This window comes from Lottia gigantea (assembly GCF_000327385.1).
Source record: "Lottia gigantea unplaced genomic scaffold LOTGIsca_55, whole genome shotgun sequence".
Classification (NCBI taxonomy): domain Eukaryota; kingdom Metazoa; phylum Mollusca; class Gastropoda; family Lottiidae; genus Lottia; species Lottia gigantea.
The window spans coordinates 627,100-643,752 of NW_008709889.1; the positions used below are offsets into that span (position 1 = coordinate 627,100).

General features: G+C 34.1%; 2 protein-coding genes across 2 annotated transcripts; one reads left to right on the forward strand and one right to left on the reverse strand.

Moving 5' to 3' along the window:
* Positions 1 to 3,921: 3,921 nt before the first annotated feature.
* On the forward strand, positions 3,922 to 6,743 carry LOTGIDRAFT_193852 (hypothetical protein; the record flags this gene model as incomplete). The annotated part of the gene is made up of 4 exons (XM_009063060.1): positions 3,922 to 3,994; positions 4,994 to 5,670; positions 5,932 to 6,072; positions 6,501 to 6,743. Coding segments are annotated over exons 2-4 (468 nt in total), but the record flags the coding sequence as incomplete, so codon positions are not given.
* Positions 6,744 to 16,024: 9,281 nt separating this feature from the next.
* Positions 16,025 to 16,435, reverse strand: LOTGIDRAFT_126724 (hypothetical protein; the record flags this gene model as incomplete). Its single annotated transcript, XM_009063061.1, has 1 exon — positions 16,025 to 16,435. The coding sequence occupies one exon, from the start codon at positions 16,433 to 16,435 to the stop codon at positions 16,025 to 16,027; it is 411 nt and encodes a 136-aa protein (XP_009061309.1).
* Between the last annotated feature and the right edge of the window lie 218 nt (positions 16,436 to 16,653).

Here is a 16,653-nt window from a genome sequence, read left to right on the forward strand (position 1 = left end):
ATTTTAGCACTTTCCAAATATTAACCCCCGAAATATTAAACCTGTAATCTTCCATATTAAAATAGGGCCTAGCTGTATATTCTACAGCTTTATGGAACAATAGGCTAATCACTAGTTATAGTTTATGAAACATATTGATAAGCAATATAATGTATAATATAATTCATTGTTTTTGATCAATAGGCCTATGTGCCTGACGACAGTTGGAGACTGTCAAAACGGTGCATAAACTATAACCAATGATTGTTGTTACATAAAGCTTTAGAATATAGTGAAGTTACTATAATGGACTGAACTCGATTTTTGCCGAAGAAATTTAGTCATCATGAAAATTGCTCAAAGCAAGATGTGCACTATGAATCGTTATCAACAGAAACAGGCCCGTAACCAGCCCAATGTGCCAAGGGGGGCGAACGCATTTAAACGGAGGCTGAAATAGCTGACAGAGACTGATTTCAGCTTCAATTGCGAACTTGTTTGTTTGCATCAGTTCCATGGTGGTTTGAGAGATGAAAGTGAGACAACCGGGAACAAACTCTTTCAACTTTGTGAATGCAACTTCGCTATAATTTGAAAGCGCACGGTCTAGATCCTCAACTGACTTCAAACAAATCTCACAATGGGTTCCTCGCTTTTTAATAGAATGAAGGCAATATCCACCCAGATGGTACAAGCTGGCTTCCTCTGGCGTACTGAGCGAGCTTAGCTCCAATATTTCATCCGGGATCATTTCGTCGTCAACATCGTCACTGGATCTCTGAGGTTTTTGTAAGAAATTGGCTAAGAATTCTCTGTCATCCTCCTGAAAACTACTGCCAGAGGGACATCTCATATATTGGGCTGTATTTTCAGCGACTGACGAAATTCTGCTGAAGTTGGAATAGGATTATTTGCCCGCACCGAACTGAATAAGTTCTCTAAGCAGTCCTGAGTAAAACGACTGGTAAGGACGAAGATATGACCCCTGTTTAAATAATCTTCTAATTCCGGAATTGAAGTCGATGAAAGAATAATTCCAGTTTGCCATGGCTTCCAGTGGCCACACTTCAAATTTGTGAACACATCAACTGCCTCTGTTAAGTGGTTCGTAGCACGATCATATGCATCCATATTGTTCTTACTGAGAGCCATCACTGGGTGGTGGCTTGACATGAGATCAAACCATTTGTCCATAAACTCCACAAACCAAGCAGTTGTCAGTAGCTGTCTGTCATATCCTTCATGATCGACTAAATATCGGAGTCCAGCACTAACAGATTTACTAAAAAAGTTCATGGCGGCCGAAACCTTCATTTTCTGGAAGTGTGAATCATTGATCTTTTCACTTGTCAGATTCGGGGCTAATTTTAAATCATCTTTATCTTGAAAGTCTATGAGACTTTTTAAGGCAGACAAACTCACAGTTGATGAAGGTAGATCATGTTTTTTAACTGTTTCTGCACTGAGGTGAAACTCTCGATTATTTACCAATGCTGCTTTAACGTTTTTGATCAGATGAGGAACATCATGCATGAAGTATAATTTTCTATCACCGGTCACCGGGTGTTCAATGCTGTTTACTGTTTGAGCATACTTCCCACAGTCGCATCAAAATAAAAATTATTTTTGTTTACATTGTTATGTTGTGCTCATTTATGGCCAGGGTTAACTTTGTGGCGAAAAGGCTTTCGTGGGTTTAACCCGTAGAATTGAGTAGAATTGGAGTATTTCACATTCATAAAAAAACATAAATCGATCGAGGAAGTGTAGGCCTATCAGAAATGTTGTTGACAGTGTCTCAGAAGCCATAGTGCATGCTCCTCGTCTAGGCCTAGGCTTAGATAGCCAGTGCGTGGAAAGAAATCCTCTCACAAAGTTTCCATATCTATTATATCCTGTTTTTAGACCTGAACATAACACGATTTGCAAAACCCCTGAAATCATCGAATGTACTTACATCGCATAGAAAAGAGTTGTCGTGGGGAGTCCAGTCGGATCGTTTGACCTTTACTTCCCATTCTCTGCGTCTCCTTTTATCCTTAGGGAACCTGTGCATCACTACACCTTCTCCAGATTTTACAGAGCATTTCCATGCCACACATCGAGGCATTCTGTTGCCAGACATGACCAGGAATTAGGCTTAAACAACGTCAAGAATACCTATGTCTATACAAAAACACAAAAAGAAGATAAATTTTGAATTTTAGCACTTTCCAAATATTAACCACCGAAATATTAAACTGTAATCTTCCATATTAAAATAGCTAGGGCCTAGCTGTATATTCTACAGCTATATGGAACAATAGGCTAATCACTAGTTATAGTTTATGCAACATATTGATAAGTAATATAATGTATAATATAATTCAAATTGTTTTTGATCAATAGGCCCGTGTGCCTGACGACTGTCAAAACGGTGCATAAACTATAACCAATGATTTTTGTTACATAAAGCTTTAGAATATAGTGAAGTTAGTATAAAGGACTGAACTCCATCTTTGCGAAGAAATTAAGTCATCATGAAAATTGCTCAAAGCAAGATGTGCACTATAAATCGTTATCAACAGAAACAGGCCCGTAACCAGACCAATGTGCCAAGGGGGGCGAATGCATTTGCACGGAGGCTGAAATAGCTGATAGAGACTGATTTCAGCTTCAATTGAGAACTTGTTTGAATTTTTTTTGGCGAAAATAATTCAAGGGAGGCGCCGCCCCACCCCACTCCCCACCCCTGCCTCTTTTACTTGTGGGCCTGAACAGAAAAAGGCTCATTATTCAGTTTCAATCAGCACAATTTATTTTATGTCATGAAGGCATGAAAGTTATATCACACCACTCAATAATCATCATTTCAGCTTTGAAACCATTTTGCTTCAGCTGGCGGCTGTTGTCCTGGCGATCTGTTTCTCTTTGACTGTCGTCGAAGTGATTCTGGAAGAGAAACCAAAATTTACACAAGTGACTGGCCCAAAAGACTTAGTGTTCACATTATAGTCTAGACCCACAGTCTACATTGCCCTTCCATATTTTTCTGCGAATGTCAATAATGAAATAACATAAACAATGGTGGCGTTTCATTTGATCTCTAAAGGGGGTGGGGTAATACTGATAGGCATTTAGGAAATCAATGATATTGATAGGGAGAAGGGTGGTGGTGGGGGGGTTTTGGGTTGAAAATCAGGACCAGCACAAATATTAGGATTAGGAGCCATGGCCCCTTGCCTCACCATACAAGCACCAATATGGCGCACACCTTTAAATTATACTGTTTGTTTTGGTGATTGGAAGTAAATAATAATAAATACTAAAAAAGTAAATAGTCTTAGAATTTCACATTTATAGAAAAACATAAATCGATCGATTATGTGTAGGCCTATCAGAAATGTTGTTGACAGTGTCTCAGAAGCCATGGTGCATGCTCCTCGTCTAGGCCTAGGTTTAGATAGCCAGTGCGTGGAAAGAAACCCTCTCCCAAAGTTTTCATATCTATTATATCCAGTTTTTAGACCTGAACATAACACGATTTGCAAAACCCCTGAAATCATCGAATGTACCTACATCGCATAGAAAAGAGTTGTCGTGGGGAGTCCTTTACTTCCCATTCTCTGCGTCTCCTTTTATCCTTAGGGAACCTGTGCATCACTATACCTTCTCCAGATTTGACAGAGCATTTCTATGCCACACATCGAAGCATTCTGTTGCCAGACAAGACCAGGAATTAGGCTTAAACAACGTAAAGAATACCCAGGCTCCTACGCCTAAACGTCGCGGGAAGGGTAACAATATGGCGGCCTTCAATCACGTGACCGCTCTGCGCCAATCATGGTTCAGCGCGGCGAGATCACAAGTTGGCCAGACTCTATATACGGCTCTGATTGATATAATAAGAATTTATTGTAGTCTGAAGTATGTTGTCGCGAGTTACGCCAAACAGAGTTACGTGGCAAGATGGCTGGCTGGGCTGGATTTACCGATGAAGACCTTAGAAAAATGCGTCAAAATTCGCCAGACAGAGGTAAAAAGTGGTTTATTTTGAAGAACTTATTACGTATGTTACGACTCAAACAATTCATTGCAAAATGTAGTCGTTGTCTTCATCTATGTAGATTGCATTTTGGAGGTTTCGTATTTTTGAAGTAGCCTATTTGTTGTTGTCAGACCACAATTAAACTCTATTCTTACTAGGAGGTATAAAAAACCTCATTTTGAATGAATTTGAAATTAAACCTTGGAGTTAATGTTCAATTTATGAAATGACAAGGCTACACTCATACATCATATTAGGGCTGCAACGATTCACCGATGAATCGATGATCCGCGATTCTTCCCTTCTTATCGATGCATTGCATTGGATAAAAATAATCGTGATGTATCGGGACGATTAATTCTTAGTCCCCTTTAATAACAAATCACACAGAATCCTTGTGTGTATAAGAAATTGTGTCATGTTTTCATTTTCCAAGTATGATTTTCACATCAAAATTTGCAAAAATTCATTTCTGACTTTAAAACATGAGATTTTTTTCACAATTCCTTACTTTTAAATGTTCTCAAGTACCTCATAGTGACAAACTTGATAGTAATTTGACTAATTTCTACTATTTTTTCTCTTTCCTTCTCTAATAAACGCATCGCGATAATAATTGCAATAAATTGTATCGTTGAATGAGTAAGCTTATCGTATAGTGTATCGAATCGCAACTTCAAGAATCGTTGCAGACCTACATCATATAAATAATTGAAGTAGGAAATGGAAGTTTTGATGAAATAGTTTAATTAAGAGAAAAAGGAAGACTTACTACTACTGTACTAGTAATACAGGGATACAGTCATCATCTGAATTGAATTCACAATCTTTTGTCCCTACTTTTTTCGGAAAATGTAGATCTTTGGGAACTGTAATCGCTTCAGCATTTAGCTACAGAACTGATAGTCAAATTAGATATTGGGTTAGCTTGTTATTGGTAGTACTATTAGCTGTTATAGAATCATATCTATCAATGTTTTATTTTAGGGAAAAGTATGACTGGAAATAAGAGAATGTCATTACAGAATAAAAAACCCAAATTACCACACAGAGAAAAAATAATAAGAGAGATCCCAGAGCAGAATAATCTTCATCCAAATCAGAGACTGTCCAGAGCAAGAACTCCAGAAATAGATAGGTCTAAAACCCAAGAAACAGAACTGAAAACAGAAAAGAAGTCTGATCAAAAGTCACTAGGTTCAAATGATACAAATCAACCAGCAGATATCAAGATATCAGAAACTAAGAATCCTGAAAGTCGAGAGCTGGATGATGAAGAAGCTAAAAAGTAGACTTGAGTTTATATGTAGGGTGGGGTAGATTGGAATGTTTCTAATGCTGAAGTAATTTTCTGTAGTTCAGGAGTATTGAATGTTGTTTACATAAGCAATTTAATCCTTGACTACTCTATTTAATCATGCAGTCGTTTTTATTTTTATCAAAGTTCTAGACTACGGGACATTTTGACTTGACTGATTGAAATTGACAAATGAATATCTTGTAAATATCTTCCTAATTGATAATTTATGATAAACTTGATACTTACTTTTTTCTTTTTTCAGTGTTGAGTTAACTAATATGGAGAAGTTTCAGAAACAACAGAAAATGATAGAGGAAGCCAATAAACAGAAAAAAGCTCTACTTGCTAAAACATTAAATGAAAGGTCAGGTTTTTTTTTTTTATCTATTTGTTATCTAGTTTGTATACTTATATGCATAGAGAAAAGCAACATCTGCCTTAATAGGAACAATAAGTTTTTCATTGTAGAAAGCTCACAATTTTGGGCTTAAAATATTTTGAACATTAACCGATTATAGGTTGAAAAATGACATCAAAGCAAATAGGGATTTTAGCTATATTAGATTACCATTACTGTAATAATGGTGGTGGTTCACTATTATATTGTAAGCTTTTTGATTTTTAGGAGATTAAGAGCCAAAGCAGAATCTGCCAAGTTAACCAAGATTCAGAAAGAATTGAATCATCTAGATAGTTTATTGACAGCAGACGTTAGTGTTATTAGAGATAAAATAGAGTTGGCCAGTATAGAGTTTCTAGATGCTCAGTAAGTAGAGTTGTCTCCCTTATCACTTAAAAACCTGGTGTGACTCAGGGTAACCAAATTTACAAGATATACTGTTGGAGGTACCTGTTTCAGGTATTCAATAAAATTTAAATACATTCTCTGCATTCAGTTTTCTGCAAATATGAATCTCCTTTAAGAAGGTCTTTTTATGCCCTCAGTGACCTTTTAGTGAGTTCATGGGGTTGCCTACTAAACACAGGGCTAAAGTAGTTGGCATAAATAAGTGAGTAGAGTTTTCTGCCTTATTTCACTTCTGATTTCAATTTGTCCTCGGAAGATATGCCACATGATATCTATAGTACTCAATAGTTTCTTTCTTGCTCTTGTGATTAGAAGATATTCACAAACTTGACGGAACAATAACCTGTTATGCCAAAAGAAATACCATTCTTGATATTTAATTCCAGGAAGAGATATGAAAAAGCGGAAAAAGAAGTGATTTCATCTAAAATGAATTTATTTGAAAAAGGTGAAACGAAAGAACGTTTAACTGAACATTTATATACAATCATTCATCAGAATGAGGTCAGAAAGGCTAAGAAGTTAGCAGAATTGATGGAAATTTTAGAAATGGAAACATCAGCTGAAGAAATGGAACTACAGGCTCCCTCTATTCCAACTTTAACAAACTTTAACTCTGTACATACTATCACCAGCCCAACAAGAAAACTTCCACATTCTGACTCCAAATCTGAAAACCAACCAACAGATCCCATGACTCATTCGAAGCAAACAACTAATCCTGAACAAATCACAAATCCTGATACCTCTGTCAAAACACCTGAACAAATCTCAAATCCTGATACCCCTGTCAGAACATCTGAACAAATCTCAAATCCTGATACCCCTGTCAAAACAACTGAACAAATCTCTCAAACCGAACAAGCAGAATCTCAAATTAAAACGGTGCAGACAGAGTTAAAAGCTAAGGGTGATAATATAACACCCTGTGTTCAACCTACAGAAAATAATAACACCAAATTGCCTCTGACCACAACAGAGTCACAACCAGAGTCAGAAGTATCGAAGTGAATGCAATAACCTTTCATGTTTAAGAGCAACAAATTGTCAAAATTCATACAATTTTAAGGACTTGATTAAGAGGAAAATTCCTTTGCTAATAGTTGATCCATTTGTTGCAAGTATGTTCCAACTTGCATTGAAATAAGTTGCAACTTGCATTGAAATAAGTTGCAACTTGCATTGAAATAAGTTGCAACTTGCATTGAAGTAAGTTGCAACTTGCATTGAAGTAAGTTGCAACTTGCATTGAAGTAAGTTCCATCTTGCATTGAAATGATGAATAAATTCGACATTGTTAACGACAAAGAACACACTTCCAATTTTCTACTTTGATGATTGTTAATGTTATATATTCATAGATAGTATTTTAGACAATGAAAAGTAATTTAACTTGATTCCTTGTAATCTAATGATATGGCTTAGCACAGTGACAGAATGGTATCAGGTGTTTGAAATATGCACTGAGGTAAATAAAATGTGATCGAAATAAATGTGATACATGAATTACATGTGTGCATCCAGTATGCACATTTTGCAGCAGAGATGCTCCTAATATACGAGTTACACGTATTACTTACAATAAAAGAAAATGGAGATATTTATGTATATAAAAGAGGTTTTTTTTAAGGGATATCTAACTAGGAAACCTAGACTTCTAATCCAGCCTTCAGAATCTTGTGTCCTAATGAGAAAATATATTAAATTGAATACTAAGTTGTGATCTGCAACGCAATGTGGGTATTGAAGGATGCACATGAAATATATTTTTGGATGTTTTTTGTTGCCATATTCTATACTTGTATACTCTTGTATCATGATTATTCATCCGTCCAGTTGATATTTGTGAATAGAGGGTTAATTTTAAATGTTTTTTTTAATTTGGTTAATTGAATATAAATGGTTATTATAAAAGATTCATCAAGGGTACTTAATTGTTATTTTTATTGTTATAATGAATTCCTTCTGAAAATTATGCATTTTCATTGTTGTAATATTGTACGAAATATTGTATTGTTATAAATTTGTGTACAAGTTCTTACAAATCAGGATTTTGATAAATTTTTAATAATTCATGTGTAAGAAAGTGTTGGTAATGGTAGAGCATGGTTTACATTATATTATCATTTGAAGTATTTTACTAGACTTTTTGTCCCATTATACTATGATTAATTACATTAGTTACCATTTCATTATCTGTGGTCTAATTATTAACTCACCATATGATGCAATATTTTTACAAGTATGTTTTCACCATGTGTTCAACTAATTAAATATTTATTATGTTTCTCAGTCTTTTTTCAACAATCAAAACCAGCAAAGGAGATGAAACTGCAATATATATCCCTGTGCTCTTAGTGGGGCAAGTACTATATTCCTAGCGACAAATAGACAATGGTGTATGATATTGAGTTGCAGTAATGAAAGTGGTCGGTTGTCAGAATTTGTCTGAGGAGCATGCCCATGTAAATGGTTTTTAACATTGTCAAAATTCTCAAAAACTAACGACCCAAAAGTGACCCAAAAGTGAGTCGGGTTGAAGCAACTCCCAAAAAATTTTAATATTAATGTCAGCTGCTCCCATCCGTATATCACCATTATTATACGAAAAGAGAAAGATTTTATAAAATGGACGTTGTTTATTGCATTTTCACATTAAATCATTGGGTAGTAAAAACATTGTAAAATTGTTCATAATTTAGGACAGAATTTCTGAAGGACACTTTTGGCTTTTCACACAAACAGCATTTTATATATAAAAATATACATAACACATAAAATACAGAAAAATATAAACAATTAAAATAATATATACATCTTTATAAATATTTATACAGATTTATACAAAAAGATATGTTCATACATTGGAAAGTGACGTCATGACATGGCACTTGGTTTTTTTTTTTGTCATAGGCAAGTCATGGTTAATAGAATAACATGTTACAAAGCAAATTCTTCATTCAATTTCGCTTCCAGAAGTAAGGTTTATTTTAGAGCAGAAGACTTGGCCTACCCAGGGAAAATATATAGATAAAAATAAAAACCCAAGAGCCATATCTAACTAAGGACGTATGTTGGAATAAGTTTAGTCAGATTTTTGACCGACTTTCCCCCCGAAGTTACATAATTCTAGTTATCTTAAGTCGGTCATTTCAGTTACGGAAATTCATTAGAAGTGGGAAAAAATGGAAAATGTTGATGAAACTGGACGGAAAGTTTATGAAAGTGTTTGGTGTGTTATCAATGAACCTGAATATTTAGGGTGCGAATTGTAGGATTTTGTTTTGTATATATGGGCTGTTTACGTTACCGCACTAATAATAATTTGTGACAACAGTTTTATGAATTGGACACAGAGCTTTTGGACACATCACATCAATGGCCTGTGAGAAGAAGTTAGGCTTTAAAAACATAAGTTTACATATGAATTTGGTCAACACATATTAATCTCAACAGATGGGTTCATAGTATTTCTTTCGATTTCAAAGACTTAACATATTTGTTGAAATACTTCTCCATTGGTTTCCAAAAAGCTCATCCACAAAACAGCTGTTTCCCGCGCGTGGTAAAATCTGGTACGCTAGCAGACGAGAGTCCAGCTGTCTGACGATTGCGCTACAAAATGTCTTTTCAAGTCAATTATCAACCAGATTGGGACATTTTTCTGAGGTTGTTGGCAATCTTAACTTCGCTGTTGGAGAGCAATAAAACACCCTGATAAAACGGTAAAAATGGCGGAAAAAATATTATTCGTCTGTTCTCACGTCAATCTCAGAACCTCCATAGTCTCGGTTAACAAAACTCACATACACAATCATAAATAAATACATCTATCACTGGATTATCGAGGCTTCAAATATTAGTCTTGGAATACATAATCAAGATAAACGTTAGGTCTTTACAAAATCCGATATACGAAGTGAAATATGGTAGGCCCTACCTCATAATAAAATCTTGATTGATATCATTTTGATCTTTGTGACATTCGAGTTCGAGATTAAGATTTCTCCTAAACCTAGATTAACGGAAACAAGCACTTTTTGGATAGCCAACCTTTTTATGTCATAACAGGGCGTCAATAGCCTAAGCGTTTATGAAGCAGTCAAACACTGGGTTGACCTGTAAACTTATCATCCGTTCTTTTGTGGTACACTTGTGATGATAGTCCTTTAGATCAATTCCACATTCCGAAATATTATTTTAAGCTTCGGCCATTTATTTCCTCAGTAGCCTACCAGCGACTATTCACCTGAAAATATAAATGGATAATATTCGTGAAAGATTTCATGTTAAAATGTTTCAGAAGACGAAAATTGACAAATACTCACCTAGAATATAGATTAAAATGACAGTAAAAAAGATTTTCGATTCAAACAGTTGTTATCTTGACAAACGCATAAGATCAGCAAAAGTCTATGTAGTTCAAATAAGACAAATTTGAGCAAGTGCTCATGTTACTTAGAAAAAAAAAGCTTTTCAGAAAGAGTGCGACCTTTGACACCGAATGAAAGAAAATCCTTTAATCTCCTTTATTTACTGTAGCATTAATTTCACCGGAAGTAAGATTTAAGGTCAAATGATTTGACCTGGTGTATTTTTGACATGACAAGTGGGTACAGGTGTTGCCTTAACGACCGGATATCATTTCAAAAACTTCCAGTTAATTCTGTAGAATAGTTATAGAGTAGCATTTGGTATATAATCCGAGCATTCTTTTCTTTTATGTATTGAATTGAACAGTGGAATGAGAACTTTATACCAATTGAATATTATATATATTTATAAGTCTGAAATGTTATATAAAGAAGTAATGATTATACTAAAGAAATTTAAATGAATAAAATAGAAGTTCAGAAACTATTTATTTGTCTTTGTCATTTATTAAATAACTATGGACTACCACAAATAACTGTTTAAACTGCCTACTCAGTTATTAGGATTATCATTTGGATACTATCATCACTTGATTATGTTCTAGAACACTCTTATCAAAGACAAAATTCACAATTCAACCGAATGGGCGATCTTCAACTGACACATTTCGGACTATCTGTCGAGTATTAATGAATAGCAATAAAAACCCGCGTCTATAAAAACTCATTATTGTGCTGATAGAAACCTTTGATGATTTGAGTATATTCTGATTAATAGAACATCAGCTTAATTTGGCACCAAGATGGAAGTTGTAAACATTATTCCTGTAAATTGCATTCTCCACAACTCAAAGAAAGGAATTTTTTCTCAAGGTAATGGGACTATTAATTTCCAGTGTTGTACTAACTTAAAGAGATCTGGTCCTTTAAACTTTTGAATATTGGCTAAATAAATCATATAAATTGATTTCAGATCACGAATTTAGAATTATCTCTCATAATTCCAGGCTTTAACAGGCAAAGCTACTGAATAATTCGACAATTTGATTGGTTGAATCATAATTTAAATTTGAACTCGCGATCTACATAAGTTCAAATACAGTGAGTTGCCGTCGTAAAATATTTAATAATGGGTAAAAATCTGTATTTTACAAATGTGACCTAGGCCAGTGCTTCTATAGGAGAGTATCTTCTATAACACCTATAACACAGAATATTACTAAAAGGCTCAATTTAGCATATTGTCCGTAAGGAGGTAAGTTGGTGAAGCTAGGCGTTCAGGTTGGTTTGTTTTCCCAGGGAAGGAAAGAGAAAGAGAGAAGTATTAGGTTTAGAGGAAAAATAACAATTAATTAGCGAGTGTAGCTTTAACCAAACAAACTACCAACACCTGCAGGCATTGAGATGAAGGGAAATCCCCGGCTTAACTACCAAAATCTTGGCATTTCCACTCTTATATACATGATATCATGGCACTAACTTTTCATTTCTCAGACTTAGATAAAGTTAGTCTTCTTTACAAATATTAGAAAGTTCTGGACAAATTGCTTAGATTTTAAAAACAAACTGAAGACAAACTTAATTGGAACGTTCATGCAAATTTAACAAAATATTTGGAAATCAATATATTGAACAATGCGTATTTATGAATATATTTAAATTCTTGACCTAATTAGGCTCATTACCTTGAAAAAACCCAAGTACCCTTCCCAGATAAATCTAATATCCCCTTTTCTAAATAATTAAAATCATAATGTTCAATAAGAAATTATTTAACAGAAATACGGATACAGTATTAATTGTATCTCATACCCCTACCTTACAGTACCCCAACCCCTGAAAAACCACAACTGAAATTGTAAGACAAGACGTCAAGTATAAAGTAAGAGAGAAAGAAGTTTGTATTTATTTTAGAATGATAATATCTTGTAAATAGAGATAAGATAAATTCCTCGCGTCATTTTCTAGTGTCATATTTCAACTAACTTTAACTACATAGATATTAACGATCTATTTAACGAACTACACATATACTAACGATCTATCTAACGAACTACACAGATACTAACGATCTATCTAACGAACTATACACATACTGACGATCTATCTAACGAACTATACACATATTGGCAATCTATTTAACGAACTATACAGATACTGACGATCTATTTTACGAACTATACAAATACTGGCGATCTATTTCACGAACTATACAGATATCGACCATCTAACGAACTATACAAATACTGGCAATCTATTTAACGAACTATACAGACACTGACAATCTATCTAACGAACTATATACAGACACTGACAATCTATCTAACGAACTATATACAGATAGTGACAATCTACCTGACGAACTATACAAATACTGGCAATCTATTTAACGAACTATACAGACACTGACAATCTATCTAACGAACTATATACAGATACTGACAATCTATCTAACGAACTATACAAATACTGGCAATCTATTAAACGAACTATACAGACACTGACAATCTATCTAACGAACTATATACAGATATTGACGATCTATCTAACGAATTATATAGATACTGACGATCTATTTAACGAACTATATACAGATATCGACGATCTATCAATATATATATATGTATACAAATTACATTGGTATTGACGATTTTTCCTCTAAATATTGAAATATCATCAAGGTATCTATTTAACGAACTACACAGATACTAACGATCTATCTAACGAACTATAAACATACTGACGATCTATCTAACGAACTATACACATATTGGCAATCTATTTAACGAACTATACAGATACTGACGATCTATTTTACGAACTATACAAATACTGGCGATCTATTTCACAAACTATACAGATATCGACCATCTAACGAACTATACAAATACTGGCAATCTATTTAACGAACTATACAGACACTGACAATCTATCTAACGAACTATATACAGACACTGACAATCTATCTAACGAACTATATACAGATAGTGACAATCTACCTGACGAACTATACAAATACTGGCAATCTATTTAACGAACTATACAGACACTGACAATCTATCTAACGAACTATATACAGATACTGACAATCTATCTAACGAATTATACAAATACTGGCAATCTATTAAACGAACTATACAGACACTGACAATCTATCTAACGAACTATATACAGATGTTGACGATCTATCTAACGAATTATATAGATACTGACGATCTATTTAACGAACTATATACAGATATCGACGATCTATCCATATATATATATGTATACAAATTACATTGGTATTGACGATTTTTCCTCTAAATATTGAAATACCATCAAGGTATCGGTCCTAGCCAATCAGTATGGGGTCAGATTTTTAAGTCATCATCTGAGTTATTTCAATGTAAAATAGATAGAAATTTAACGATTTCCTGGTAGCAGGGTTTTGATCAAAGCATTTCAACTCACTGAACCATTGAGTGTTGGTTATTAAACAGAGTGTATGATTTGGCTAGTTTTCTAATATCTCACTTACAATAATATAGCATACGACTGATAGATTTCACATACAACAATTTTTTCTGACCGATTGTCATTTTCTGGTTTTAAACAAATCCGTCACAATGACTTAAAATATTGCTATCTGATAACCGGGTCTATATTTGTGTAGTGTACAGTTCTAATGTGCAATTAACTTGGTGTATTTTGAAATATATAATATTATATTAAATACTAAAACTGAATAAACTTTAAACAGTAACATAAAACCAAAATTCACTTCTCAATATTGATAAGAAATGGATACTTTAGTTCATTTTTTTTATGAAAATGGTAAACACAAATGTTAACCTTTGACAAGTTTGGTCAGAAAGAGATGCTTCGTACTGACATCGGGTGTTCTGAAAGGATAAGCATGGATCACTTTGGTGTCCATGCTTCCAAAATTTCTATTCATTTTTATCATTTATTAGGAAAAAGGGACCAACTCTACTCAATAGTTAATTTATTCTTCGTATTCTATGATGTCACTGTTACACAACACACAATACAACTCTGCGACTTTATTTGTCAACCCGGTAGCCCTTTTAAAAGTCCACACAACTAATAATGTTTATATAGAAGATTTATAGGATTCAATTTTAAAAGATAATTCATTAGTAGGTACAGGGCACCTTTAAACGTGTACACGAAAATGAGATATGTTAGAGGTCTTGCTTAGTAATAATTTACGACTGGCCGTGATGAGAAATCCAGAGACAAGTTCTTAATATCATGTTGTTTCTATGAGAATTCCAGATTCTAACATTTACATCCTCGTTATCCTTCATCAAATCATCGCATTTTACATTTTCTTTTAACTTTCAATTCACCCATCAAATAAAACCCCCTTAACCGCTTTACAGTGAAGTGCATATTTTTTGTTTTATCAAGGTCCCTAATATTTGGACGACTGGGCACCTGATGAAACTCAAACAGCAAACGTGCTTATCAACTAGGTTTTAGTGTTAAAGGGTAACAAAAACGCATTACATTGATATCCAATGCCTTTTTAAATATAACTGTGGCGTCTCATCTATTTAAATATTTTATAATATGGAATAATAAGAAGTTTAAGAGCCCTATCAACTTTCTTTGTTTAAAAACAATCGAGTGTTATCTACCAACAGAAGTCTGCTCGTTTATCAACCAGAAGTTTGTTTCACATCAAGTAGCCTGAGAATTCTACTAAATTTTAACAATATATTTAAAGAGAAGGTTGTGAATCTTTATTTTTAAAAGTTTTCTGCAGTGAAATATTTGATGTGAATGGATTGTGTTTGACTATGTTCTTTAAAGTGCGATTTTGGTATTTTTTTGAAATCGTTGTGATTTTGTTTCTGATGAACAAGGAAACGTCCCTATTAATTATCATTTAAAAGATCGGATCTGTAGATCTAATGAGGTTTTGGCCCTTTAAGTTAACTAAGTAAAGCTTTGTTTTGTCAAATGAGTTGTGTTTTCTGAGAGCATCATTATCATTTCTAAAATCTTCCTCTACCCTATTTATTATCTTTCTTCTGAAAATTGATGCCTTAAACATTTGTCTTTAGAAGTCATTTTTCATATTTTCTACATTTTTGACAGCTCTTTTAAGAGAGTTTTTTGTTTTTTGCTAAAAAGTTTAACAAGATAAGTATCTTTGTTACTTGACTGTCTTGAATTTGTTAGTTGTTTTACTTAATATAACCCTTTGAAATTAATACTACTATTAAGATGAAATCATTTTCGTTACATTTGACTCATTGTTTTCGAGTGATTTCTTAATCAAAAATAATTTGAAAATAGAAGTAAATGATTTCTATCTAAAGAACAAAATGAGGACACATTTGTCAGATTTAAACAAAATGACTTTTTGCCCGTATAACTTATTTAACTCTCTAATGGGGTGGGTAATGATTACCTTTAAAGAGCACTTACTGTCACTCTAACAAACTTATATATTTGGAATATCTATGCTAATTGATTCAACAAGTAGTTTTTAAACTATCTCACCTTTGATTTACTGACGAATGTCAATGTCCCGAAACATTCCATGCTCCTTCCATTCTCCACACTGAAAATGCATAACTTAGTCTTTCATGGGCTACATAGTTACAACTTGTACCTCCAGGGGGAGATTTGGTATCAATCAACTCATCGTTCCGCAACACTTGGTATAAAAAGTCGATATATCGGGAAGCGAGTTTTAATGTCTGCATTTTACTGAGTTTATCGGAAGGTAGAGTTGGAATAATTTGTCGTAACTGTGTAAAAGCGTCGTTTAAGGATTGTGTTCGTTGTCGTTCACGCACATTGGCTGTAACACGCTGCTGTTGAAGTTCTTCATAATTACCAGGAGATTTACGACGTTGTCGTTTTGCCTTACCACTACTGTCAGACGTAAGAGATCGTTTTCGAGACGAACTGTCTTTGGAACTGTCCATAGAGTCCGGGGAAACTGAACCTAAACTGTAATCTCCCTCGCCACTGTACATTCCCTCCCCAGTTCCATAACCTTCTAATGAATGATGATAACTGTTCTCCGACTGATCACCTTCTGACCGCGATTCTTCGGATTTTAAATACGTGTCCTCAACTTTATTCTGATCCATATTTAACAGAAGGGTTGTCTGTTCCGGCACCATCATTTAAAACACAACAG